Source organism: Mustela nigripes, chromosome 3 (genome assembly GCF_022355385.1).
Source record: "Mustela nigripes isolate SB6536 chromosome 3, MUSNIG.SB6536, whole genome shotgun sequence".
NCBI classification, from domain to species: Eukaryota; Metazoa; Chordata; class Mammalia; order Carnivora; family Mustelidae; genus Mustela; species Mustela nigripes.
The window spans coordinates 14,378,436-14,390,862 of NC_081559.1; the positions used below are offsets into that span (position 1 = coordinate 14,378,436).

Below are 12,427 nucleotides of genomic sequence, written 5' to 3' on the forward strand. Positions count from 1 at the left end.
TCCTAACGGAAAAGGTGATTCTTCAGCAGAGACGGGAAGATTGTGTGTGGACATTCGGGGAAGGAGCATTCCAGGCAGAGGGACTGCTTAAGTAAAATCACTGAAAATGGAGTAGCTTTGTGAATTTGAGGAGCAGCGAGGAAGCCATTGGTCTGGACTAAAATAAGGGAAGGCCAGAGTAGTTGGAGGAAGTTAGAGAGCGGAGTGTGGAAGGAAAACCTTGTTCACTGTTTTAAGTCGGATGGGAAACTACTGGAGAGTTTTTAGGAGAGGGGTGACATCTTCTTTCTAGGTTAAAAGGTCACTTTGCTTACTGTGTTGGGAGATCCGTGGGTGAGGAGAGTGCCTAGGCAGGCGCTATTATAATAACCTCGAAAAGATTTAGTGGTACCTCACCTCGGACTGCTAGTGGTGGTGGTATATAAAAAGTAAAGGAATGGGCGTGGCTGTGTTCTAACCAACTTTCCAACGCTAAAACTTGAATTTCGCCTGATTTTCAAATGTCACTAAATATGATTTTTAATAATTTTAAACTACATACCAAGCAAGACAGTCTGCAAAACCTAAAATATTTACTGTTTACAGTTTGCCAAATTTTGGTATAGATGAAACAAGATAGGACATTAGTTGGTAATCTTTGAAGATGGGTGATGGCGTGTGGAGTTTCCTTATACTAGTTTACGTTTGCATATGGTTGACATTTTTCCTAATACAAGTTTTTACAACGTTTAGGTATACCAGAGGTGATTCGTCGACGTGTCTTCCCATTCCATTTGTCTGTGTCTAGGAAATGCAGCCTTTGCTTTTTGTTTTCATGAAAAAGCAAAAACCCTTTGAAGCCTTTAGTATTGTCAAAATCATCCCTTCGGATCGGACATTTCGCAACGTGGAAAGTAAAAAGCACAAACGCGATTAGGGGAAAGGGACTTTTTTGTTTTTGTTTTGTTTTCACATTACTGAACGCGCCCAAGACCGAGCCCCTTTTAACACAACATCAAGACGAAATCCCCTCGAGCGAGCGCTCCAGGATTCCCCGCCCTCGGATGAATCCCGGAAATGACGCCGTCCGCCGAACGCTACCGTCCCCTGCAGTGGCGGGGCAAGAACGTCAGCACGTCCGTCAGCCTACACCGCCAGCCTGGGTACGACTCGCTGGAACGCCCCGGCTGGCGCCCGTCCCCGAAGCTTCGGGAGCGCGGTCGACTGCGACTGCGCAGGAATGCTGGGGCGGGTCTTCAAGTCACCCGCCCCCTTCCAGCCTGGGCAGCCAATGAGCAGCCTCTGCCCCGGGGCCGGGTAAATCCTTAGAGGCCGGAGCGATTAGCCGAGAGGACGGTCCCGCCCTTGGCTCCTCCAGGCCCTCGCTCCCCGCCTCGCGCCGTCCCCGCCCCGCCTCCCTCTCCCGCCCGCCTGTCCTGCTGCGAGGTGACACGGGGCTTCGGCTGGGGAAGGGGGCGAGGGAAGTAAGTTAGACGTCGGCCTGGCGGCCTTGGCGCAGCCCCCCGACGTGAGCGCGGTGAGGGGAGCGGGTCTTGGGGACGACGGGGCTGTGCGGCAGATGTGGGAGGGCCCGGGGTGCGCCGTAGAGCCTGGGGCGGCTGCGAGGGGGCGAGGGGGACCCGGGTGTGTCCCAGGGCGGTCGGCCGGGCGTGGATAGCGGGTCGGAGGATGCCGTGCTCGCGTCGTCCCATTTCCAGAGCTGCTCCTCGCGGCTTGGCACACCTTAGGGTTGCCTCTGTTCTGGCTGGCTGGGATGCGAGGAGGCAATTTAAAGATCCCCGAAAACCCGGGGAGGGTCTGTGCGGCTCCTTTCTTCTTCCGGGATGGAGAAGGTGTGAGGCCAGGTGGGCTGGTCAACTTTCACTCTCCCAGACTGTTAAAATAAACAAACCGGGAATTCTTCACCCTCCTCCCCACGCCCTGCCCTGCGACTGACTGAACGACAAACATTCCCAACAAGTTTTGAGAAGCAGACTAGAAAATTCTAAGGGATTCTTTGTCTTGGAAATACAGCACTACTGAGTGTGGCTTTCTGTTTATAGAAAATAAACGAGTGGCAACGGGATGCATTTTGGGTTATGAGTACTCACCTTTCAGGATCTGCCCTAGGGAATTTTTTTTTTTTTTAATTTATTTGACAGATCACAAGTAGGCAGAGAGGCAGTCAGAGAGAGGAGGAAGCAGGCTCCCTGCTGAGCAGACAGCCCGATGCGGGGCTCGAGCCTGGGACCCTCGGATCTCGATCCCGGGACCCTGGGATCATGATCCTGGGACCCTGGGATCTTGACCTGGGCTGAAGGTAAAGGCTTTAACCCACTGAGCCACCCAGGCACCCCTGCCCTAGGGACGTTGGTGTGAAATATTGTGTTGGCCGCGATGTTTTCCTGAAGCACCAGTTTCTGTGAACTCAACTAGAAAAGCTTAGCTGGTTGTTTGCGGGAAGTGAAGTCAATCATCTATAGTTCTGATCAATCTACATTTTTAAAAATATGGTCTCTGTTTCTAGCAAACCTTTGCGTATTTTCCTCTTTCGCAGATTTATTTAATCGCCCAGCTCCCACTGATGAAGATAAGTTGGAGTAACTGCTTGAACTGAATTTTATTGGCCAGAAGACAGCCCATTTGTTTCACTTCTTTTTGTTTTCCCTGCTGCTTTGAGCTTTACTGTAACGGCTGAAAAACTTGGAGAATAAAGTGAACATGCTGTGGTCTTGAACACATTTTTTTTTTTTTTTTGGAGGAAAAATTAAAGTGCCAGAGTGAAAGCGAGAATGGCATCCAGAGAGAGACTCTTTGAACTTTGGATGCTTTATTGTACAAAGGTAATTGCTTTCCTTTTTATTCCTAAGTTTTAAAATACTTTGTTTTAAAATATTTTGTGACTGGCCTTACTTTATTTAATGGAGTAGCATATTTTTATTCATAGTAGTGAGGTCAAATTTAAAAACATGGAGTTTTCTGTTTTCCCCATTTCCCGGGTTTGAACACATATACAATACTGACAAAATTTTTAAATCCTATAGGTATGGTTTTGATATCTTTCTTTCTTTAACAGAGAGAGAGATCACAAGTAGGCAGAGAGGCAGGCAGAGAAAGCGGGGGAAGCAGTCTCCCTGCTGAGCAGAGAGCCCAATGTGGGGCTCAGTCCCCGGACCCTGAGATCATGACCTGAGCCGGAGGCAGAGGCTTTAACCCACTGAGCCACCCAGGCACCCCTGGTTTCGATATTTTTCTTAAGTGATCCCCAAATTATATGTGATATTATGACCTTAGGAGAAAAATAAAATATTTGCTTATGTGTTTTTCTTTTTCTCCCACAAATTGGAGGTGGGATAGAGATATTTTTATGAGAAGAGCATTTAGCATTTTTCCTATAATTAACCTTTTAATTGGCTTAAAAAAAGATTATTCCTTATGAGAAAATGGTTATTGGTTTGAGGTGGTTACTATAAGTTTACTGCGATGATAGGACCTTTTGAGTGTTGTCTCATTTGAGTCACACAAAAATCCTGTGAGATGGGTTTTATAATTATCCCCTTTCACTGATATGAAAATTGATGCAGAGCTTAAACGGGCTATGAGAATCAGAACCACCTGAGTCAGGTCCATGCTTTTATCCATTATGACTCCTTAGTATATTTTATTTTTCCATTTTTTTAAAAGATTTTATTTATTTATTTGACAGATCACAAGTAGACAGAGAGGCAGGCAGAGAGAGAGAGGAGTAAGCAGGCTCCCCGCTGGGATTATGACCTGAGCTGAAGGCAGAGGCTTTAACCCACTGAGCCACCCAGGCACCCCTATTTTCTCATTCAAAAGGAAATTTTTGTGTTTGTCTTTATGTGAATTTTTACACCTTAGCTTTGATTTTGGTTTGTTGGGGTAGAAATATACTACTTAGAAACATGTTTTTCAAGAGAGGAGCTACATTAGTACTTTGAAGATATTGGCGAGAGTTAGAGAAACATCTCTAATTTACTACTTGAGTTACTTTAAGTCTGGTGAAGTTCTCAGGTCTCAGCTTCTGTTTCTGCATTATCCCTCCTGGCTCCTTTTTTATTCAGGTTTTTAAAGAACAAGTTATTCTTTAACAAACAATCTCAGTTATCTCTAATACTAAATTTTAGAGATCACACTGGAATTTTCTTTGACTTCCTGGTTTGGCAGTTCTCAAAATTACTGAAGGACATCCACTTTGAAATGTTTGTATGGATTTTTAAAATAGCTTTTTAGTCTTGTGTAATTTAATGCCAGAAATGTCTTTTTAAAAATAGACCACTCTTCTAATAAAAAAGGAATTTAATTCACCACTTTTGAAAATAGTCACTAACATATGTCAGCCAAAAATTAAAATGCATTTTAGTATGAATGTCTGGTGGTCCAAAAATGATTTATTTAAAAATACATTAAACTTAGTAGGTTTTACATTTTTAGGATGACAAAAGGTAAATGGCATTACATTGTCTTGTTCATTAATTATGTTGCTTGGAGGTGGAGTTCTCGTTTTGTCATTGTGCTTATTGAAAAGTTGGTATGGGCACCTGGCTGGTTCAGCTGGTAGAGTGTGCAGCTCATGATCTCGGGGTTGTGAGTTTGAGCCCCGCATTGGGTGTAGAGATTACTTAAAAATAAAATCTTTAAAAAAAAAATAGTTTGTTGGCATACCCAGAGTTATATTCTTGATAACTTAATATAAATACGAATCTTCACTCTTTTATGAAGATGTCTAAGTAAACAACGAAGACCCTTCATGGTCAAATTTTAGAGCCTATTTTTGGACAGGAAGATAAGTCACTCCCCCTTTTTTTTATAAATCCATTTTTATGTTTAAGATTTAAATCAGTTGTGCACGTAATAAGATTTAAGATTTTTTCAACTATTTTCAAAAATTGTTATTAAAATAATGATTTAATGTTTCATCACTTTACTTATAAGCTTGTAAGCTAGGTAACAACTCTGTTTTCTACCAACACCTTGAATTCAAATAGTTTCCAAGTATATATCCCAGGTTTAACACTTCTGCTACCCTGTTGAGGAGGATTACCAAATGCCCAGGTCCTTATACCCTAGGCTTATTGTTCTCATTCTAGCATTTTGTCTTTCAAAACACCTGCCTTTTTTTCCCACCTAACTTTAAATACCATTTTTAACACCTCTAATGGGCCATCAGTCTTCTTCAGGATTGCACAGATCTTTTAACTTAGCTCCAACTTGGACTTCTCTGTGGGCTTGTAATTGAGAAGTCAAGTTTTGGTTCTGCTCCTTTTTATTTTGTGACCTTGAGCAAGACTTATCTCTTTGGTCACATTTTCTCATATTTCATTTAAGAGTGTGTGTGTGTATAGGGAGAATGCTTGTTTAACTCACCCTTAAGATTTTCATTTGTTTTGACCTCGAAGTGAGGCGTATTTTGTCCTTATGCTTGTGGATTGTCATATAGACCTTTTTAAGTTCATCCTTAAGCTTTTCCTTATGGAAAATTTCAAGTGGACATAAATAAAGAAGATAATCTAATGAACACTTTTGTATCTGTCATCCTGTTTCGATTCATGTTCAGTAATGTTTTCAATAATCTACTACCCCTGCATTGTTTTAAATCCTAGACAACATAATCTTATTTAATAAGTATTTAAAAGTATATCTATAAAACAAGAACTCTTCTTAAAAACAATCAGAATATGATAATTCTTTGAATCATCATATACCTGGTCAGTATTCAAACTTTTCTGTGGTATCATAAATTTATTTTCCTGCTGTTTGTTTGATTCAAAGTATACACATCATATTTGTTGAAAATGTCTGTTAAATATTTTAACATGTCTGTTAAATATTTCTCCCTCACCATACTTTTTGTTCCTTCTATTTATTTGTTGACAAAACCAGCTTTTGACTTTAGCATTTTCCTCAGTCTGGATTTTGCTGGTTATATCCTTGATTTTAATTGTTTTTCTCTCCTGGTGTCTGCAAACTAGCAGATCTAGAGACGTGGCTGATTGACATTCTATTTGGTGGGGGAAGCCTAGAATAATTTATGTGTCTCTGCTATCAGTGAGTTTTACCTACATGTATTGATTATTTCATTAGGAATTTGCAAAACTGTGATATTCCAATTCTATCATTTATTGGCAGAACATACATAGACAAGCATTCCCTTGTCAGCTGTTTGACAGTTCCTTAAAGGGAAGGCAGGCAGAATAAATATTTGATTCTTTCTCTTTGTTTTAATGACTGGATTTATTAGCATCCCCCAAGGTGACCACTTATCTTTCTTAAGTATCAAGTTGATCTTTTTTTTTTTTTTTCAAAGATTTTATTTATTTATTTGAAAGAGAGGGAGAGGGAGAGAGCACAAGCAGGGGGAGTGGCAGGCGGAGGGAGAGGGAGAAGCAGGCTCCCAGTTGATCAGGGAGCACAATGTGGGGTTCATCCCAGGATCCTGACCTGAGCCGAAGACAGACTCTTAACTGACCCAGGTGCCCCTCAAGTTCATCTTTAATGATTAAAATTTAAATATTGTTTACCATTTTGCTGCCCTAGTTAGTGTGCTATACATACCAAACATCGTATACATACCAGATAAAGATGACTTTGAAAATTTTTTAAAGTCTGCTCTAGAGTGGTAAGGTTAGGACATCCTCCGTATTTGCCACAGTGATAACCTGCACAGGTATTCCACAGTTTATTAGTCATAGATCAATATTAAAATACTGTTCTAGGGTTTTTGTGTAATGCAATGTTTTAAAAGTTACCACTTAGAAATGTAAAATTTTAGTATGTGTTTAAATAGGGTAATGTCAGAAATAGTCCTTGGGTCATACTGTTTAGGTAGGCAGAAGAAAAGAGAATATATAAATATGTTTTCTATTAGTCTGGGTTTGGTTGTAAGCCTAAATGCTAGTGATTAAAGGCTTTCAAGTACAATTAAAATAAATTACTGGTTCCAGTTTTTAGCAGGTGGCTTCCCACATATTAAACTTGATATTTAAAAATTGGGGTAAAACACTTGGCTATTTGTTTTTCTCTTTTTTTTTCTTTCTTTCTGCCTTTTTTTTTTTTTAAAAGATTTTATTTATTTATTTGACACAGAGAGAGAGATCACAAGTAGGCAGAGAGGCAGGCAGGGGTGGTGGTAGGGGGAGCAGGCTCCCTGCTGAGCAGAGAGCCTGATGTGGGGCTTGATTCTAGGACCCTGAGATCATGACCTGAGCTGAAGGCAGAGGCTTAACCCACTGAGCCACCCAGGTGCCCGTTGGCTATTTTTTTTTCTAACCAAATTTTTCAGGTCTGATTTTTCGCTTTCTCCTTCTAGGAGTAGAAATTAATTGCATTGTTAGAAACATGCATCTTCTTAGTGGCTTATTTTTTAATGTCATGTAGTTATTATTACATAATATAGGAAGGATGATTTCTGAACACCCAGCATTCCTATGTTCTACAGATAATTTGACTAGATTATGTAGTCTGAACTTTTCTTACCTCCAAATGGTCATACCCACCCAGGATCAAGGATTTCATTAACAGTGCATTTCATATAGCTCTTATAAGTTAAACATTAATTTGAACAGGTTTAATCATGTATCTGTATTTTAGTTTAGTACTTAACTATTTCTTGTCTGCGCATGTTTTTCTTAAGTTTTAAAGACAAATTGATTTACATTTCAGTTCATATTATCTGTAGGAGGCACCATGTTATTCCCTGTATCCTTTGACTTTTTTTTTACATAATGTGCTTATGGTAAGAGAGAGAGTGCTGAGAACAGTTTTCATCTCTATATTATCATACAACTTTTTGGAATTCATATATTATAACTAGCAAGACATACACGTATCATAAAATCCTTCTCTCAACTCCCCTTGGATAGGCATTAGGATATATTTCTGTTTCACATTTAGCCTTTTGGGAGTGCTATAGCTGATCCCCAGAATACGAAAAAGAGAAACTGAGCTTCTCAAATTCTTAGATAAGATTAAGTTATTTTTGTTCCGTGTAGTGGAAAGTATCAAATGCATGAACTCACTAAAAAGATACAAGGTGACTCAAAAGCATCATGACATTTGAAATGTGGCAGTGTGGGTTGAAAATTTATGGTTCATTTTGGTCATTTGCTTTTTTTTTTTTGGATACTTATTTTACACTAAAAAGTTTTGTGAAGCTACAGAATTAGAGCCAAGATTTAGTCCTAGTTTTGCTTCTGAGCTTAAGGAAGGACCTGACAAGAGGGTTACATAATTTCTTCATGTTAACAGTTTTCTCATCTGTGAAATGGAAAGAAATAACTATTTTAGCATCTCAGAGCTGTTGAGAAAAGATGAATTGATTATATTAAATGCACTGTAAGGCTACGAAATATAAAATGTTATCTTTGTTAGTTTTGAAATACATGTATGAACTGGACAGTGTATCATTTCTTCCATTTTGCCTTTATTTAATATTACAGAACAATATTCAAATCTTTTTTATCTAGTGATGAAGCAGTGCTCATCAGTGTCTTAATTTTTTTTTTTAAGATTTTATTTATTTATTTGACAGACAGAGATCACAAGTAGGCAGAGGGGCAGGCAGAGAGAGAAAGAAGCAGGCTCCCTGCTGAGTAGAGAGCCCGATGTGGGGCTCAGTCCTAGGACCCTGGGATCAGGACCTGAGCTGAAGGCAGAAGCTTTAACCCACCGAGCCACCCAGGTGCCCCTCATCAGTGTCTTAATTTTTAATCTGTTTTTATTTTTCTTTCAAGCATAGTGCTTAATTATCCTAATATGAGATATTTTTTTTTTTTTTTTACTCTAAACCAAGTTTGTTTTGGACCTTGGTGATGCTCCATTTCCTGCTGTTGCCCTTTGTCCTGCTAAATCTGGAATATGACTGAAATAGATAGTTTTGCAATGAGCTCAGAGTAAACTTCCTTTTCAGAATAAAAGTTTTGCTTCATAAAGAAAATAGAATTTAGAGTTGTTTTATTCAGATAAAAAGGCAAGTAGCTCTTTTTTAAATGTAGATTTGGAAAAAATGGGATGAACATAAACTCTTCCAATGAGAAAATTATAATTTAATTATAATCCAAAGTGAAGCTTTTAGTAAGATGCCTCAATATACATCAACCCTTATAATTTAACCTATATTTAATAAGTCTCTGGTATGTGTAAAATAGAAAATGGCTCTTAATTTTCTGTGGCTTAATAATGACTTTGTATATAAGGGAAGTAAAGTTTGACTTGAAGCAAAACAAAAAAAAAATGCTTAGCAGCTCAGTAGTAGTGGTTAACCTGTTTATGTTAGGGTTAGATGTGAAAGCAAGAAATGAATATTTTATATCAATAAACATGGAAGTAGCCTTTAGGAAAGGAATATTACCTTTGCGGTTTGACTTGAGGAGCTCATGCACCACTTGAAAAAGTTATTAAGATGCATGAATATTTCTTACTTATTTTTTTGAGTATCAAAATTTGAACTTCCCTGGTAGAAAGTAGAATTGATAGCACTTAATTGTGTAGATAGGAGCATGAGTGAAAAATAATAGGCTAAAATAATTCTCAATTTTTTTCTTGGTAGATTCAGGTTTATTGGCAATTACTGAAGAGTTATATGGAAGTAAGAAGAGAAGAAGGTCATAGGGAGCCCTGGGGAACATGATCACTTAAGAAGAGAAGAAGAGTTTGTAAAGGGTTTATATAGGAGGAGGACCAGGAGTGAGCAGTTGCGTCAAGTAGAGGGCTTTTAGAAAGAGGGGACTAGTCAATATTGTCAAATTGAGTATGGCAATAAAGAAAAGCATTATGGAACATATATTGGAATGGATAGTTAAGAGATTATTGTTGGGGTGCCTGGGTGGCACAGACTCTTGGCTCAGGTAGTGATCTCAGTGTTGTGAGACTGAACCCCCCATGGGGGCTCTGTGCTCAGAGAGGAGTCTGCTTCCCTTCCTCTCCCTCTACCCCTCTCCTCGCCTCCCCATGCCTTCTCTCTCTCTCTCTCAAATAAATACTTTTTAAAAAAGAGATTATTATTGGCTCTAGCCAAGTAATTCTAAAACAAGTGGGAAAAATGTTAAAAATACAAATCCCCACTTCATTAATTTTTAAATTAAATGTAGCAGGCTTAAAATTACTGCCAGACTGCTGCTTTTAAGGTTTGAAAATGTTAATTTTGATTTTTGTACTTCTCTGGCCAAGGGACCTTTATTGCTGTCTGTACCACACTTTGCATGGCACTACTCTAGAATATCTGAAAAGTTTCAGATTGCCAAGAATCCATCTGTAATTTGAAAAATGTAGCTCTACAAATTGAAAAGTCACGGATATTTGTTGGTAGCAGTGCAAATGTGACCACTGAAATTGAGTACTAGTTACAAGGTAGTCCACTTTAATATACTTAAATTAATTTGAAATAGAAATGTGAATACAAACTTCACAAACTTTTATATGAAACCTGTGGACCCAGAAATATTTCTAATAATCCCAGGGTTCTTGGACATGTTTTAGGAAACCTTGATCAGTATTGATACATTGTTGCTACCTTACCTTTTCTATAGCTTCCTTTCCCTATTGCAAAATTACTTGGCAGGTTTATTACAAGGGGGTGAAATTTGGGATCAAGAATCTAGTCCACCACTTTCTGATTTCTTGGTTACAGTTATTCATATCTTTCCCATATACAAAATCTGTTTCATCTCCATTTTAAGAATTCCAGAAGTCTCATCCAATCATGGAATTAGTTGAAACCCAAGATCTTGTAATATGTATTAGGTCTAGTTGTGGTTTTTATTGATACTGAGACCCGTGACCTCAGAAGATACTGTTGGTATCTGGCCCCGATCAACCCAACATACTGTGGTAACTGAAATAGGAATGCCACAATAAAGACTCTTGAAACAACAGAAAGAATGGGAGGCATATAGGAGCTTTCGTCCACAGCGATTCTGAAAACTGGGCAAATGTGTCCTGGTCTCTTTACTTTCAGAGAAGGAATGTTCCCATGGTTCTGTTTGTGGGTGTAGTTGCACAGGCCACTGTTCTTTATTGCTCTTGGCTCCATATTCTTAGATGTTCTTTTGGTACATCTGAGGAGGGCACTGGAGACCATACTTTCTTATGACTGAACAACTCATCTGGCTTCCTGCGTACAGAAAGTCCCCTATAGAAAATGGGAAGTCCACTTTCTAATTCTTCTGCCTTCACTTATTTTCTCTTGTCTTAGAAACTACATTGTCTAGTAACTCCAGCATGATGTTCTGTAGTATTTGGAACAAAAGACGTATTTGTCTTCCCCTTCACTTTAGCGAGGAAAATGCTGGTGTTTTCCTGTTAGGTTAGCCTCAGGCGTTGGGACTAAGACCTGATTTATGGTAGGTAAATGATAGATGTTTTACTTTATTCATTTTTTTTCTTAGGTATACTATTGATACTTCTAATGCAGGTTTGCTACTTTTACAATATATTATAAAACTACTTAGAATAGTTTTATGTGTGTACTTGTTAAGATATGGATAATTAGACTATTCCTAAGTTCCAGAAAAATACTAAAGTTGGAAAAAGTTATGAAAAAATCATAACTTACTTTAATCTTTGGTAGTTAGTGGTTGCCATTTTAAATATTCTCCTTTATTAGAATCATTATGAATTATAAGTAGGTACTTTTGGAATCAGGCACTGCACTTAATTCTTAGTAGTCCTTCATTTTAAAATAGGTAAAATATAATGCTTATAGATCAAAGTTTATTGCCCTGTAGTATATGAATTTAAGTGTTTGACCTACCTAACTTGCTTTTTCTGTTTATACCTAGAGGTTTTGACAAACTTTTGATTTATTTTATGAAAATGGTATTTATTTTTTCAGAAAATTTTATTCTGGTCATTCAAAATCTACTAAGATGTGGTAGCTATCTGAAATGACTGGCATCTGCCACAACTGTAAATCAGTTTCTTTGATGTTGTCAGAATTCAGACAAGAGTTAGCAACATTCATTTCCTCCTCATTTCCTTAGCTTTTACCAAAAAGAATGGAAGTCACCTTATTTCTTTTTCAATAAGGAAAATGAGGAGCTCTGCGCTTAAATATATTTAATATGTCCTATACTGTTTTTTTAAAACTTTTTTTTTTTTTTTAGTAAAATGTGTGTGCATGGGCCAGCAGTGGTGCTGGGGGGATGGGGAGGAAGAGGGGCAGAGAGAGATGGAGAGAGACTCTTAAGCAAGCTCCACACCCAGCACCAAGCTCAACGTGGGGCTCAGTCTCACAACCCTGAGATTGGGACCTGAGCTTAAATCAAGAAACAGACACTTAACTGGTTGAGCTACTATACTGTCTTTTAAAATATTCAAAGTAATGTCTTATCTATATCTAAGGCATATCAACATTTACTTTCTTTTTTATTTTAAATTAAATTTTTTTGTTTTTTAATTAACAGTAATGTATTATTTGTTTCAGGCATAC

At 38.5% G+C, this 12,427-nt stretch overlaps 1 protein-coding gene across 9 annotated transcripts in view; it reads left to right on the forward strand.

The window, feature by feature from the left end:
• Positions 1-1,322: 1,322 nt before the first annotated feature.
• Positions 1,323-12,427, forward strand: part of NBEAL1 (neurobeachin like 1) — a 197,873-nt gene continuing 186,768 nt past the window's right edge. For 4 of the 9 annotated variants that reach the window (XM_059393241.1, XM_059393243.1, XM_059393235.1 and 1 more), the window contains exons 1-2: positions 1,323-1,516; positions 2,537-2,822. In XM_059393241.1, coding sequence (XP_059249224.1) covers positions 2,772-2,822 — 51 coding nt within the window. In that variant the 5' untranslated portion in view covers positions 1,323-1,516; positions 2,537-2,771. Of the gene's footprint in view, positions 1,517-2,141; positions 2,300-2,536; positions 2,823-12,427 lie in introns of all 9 variants that reach the window. The other 5 variants (XM_059393236.1, XM_059393237.1, XM_059393238.1 and 2 more) reach the window with 5 other exon arrangements.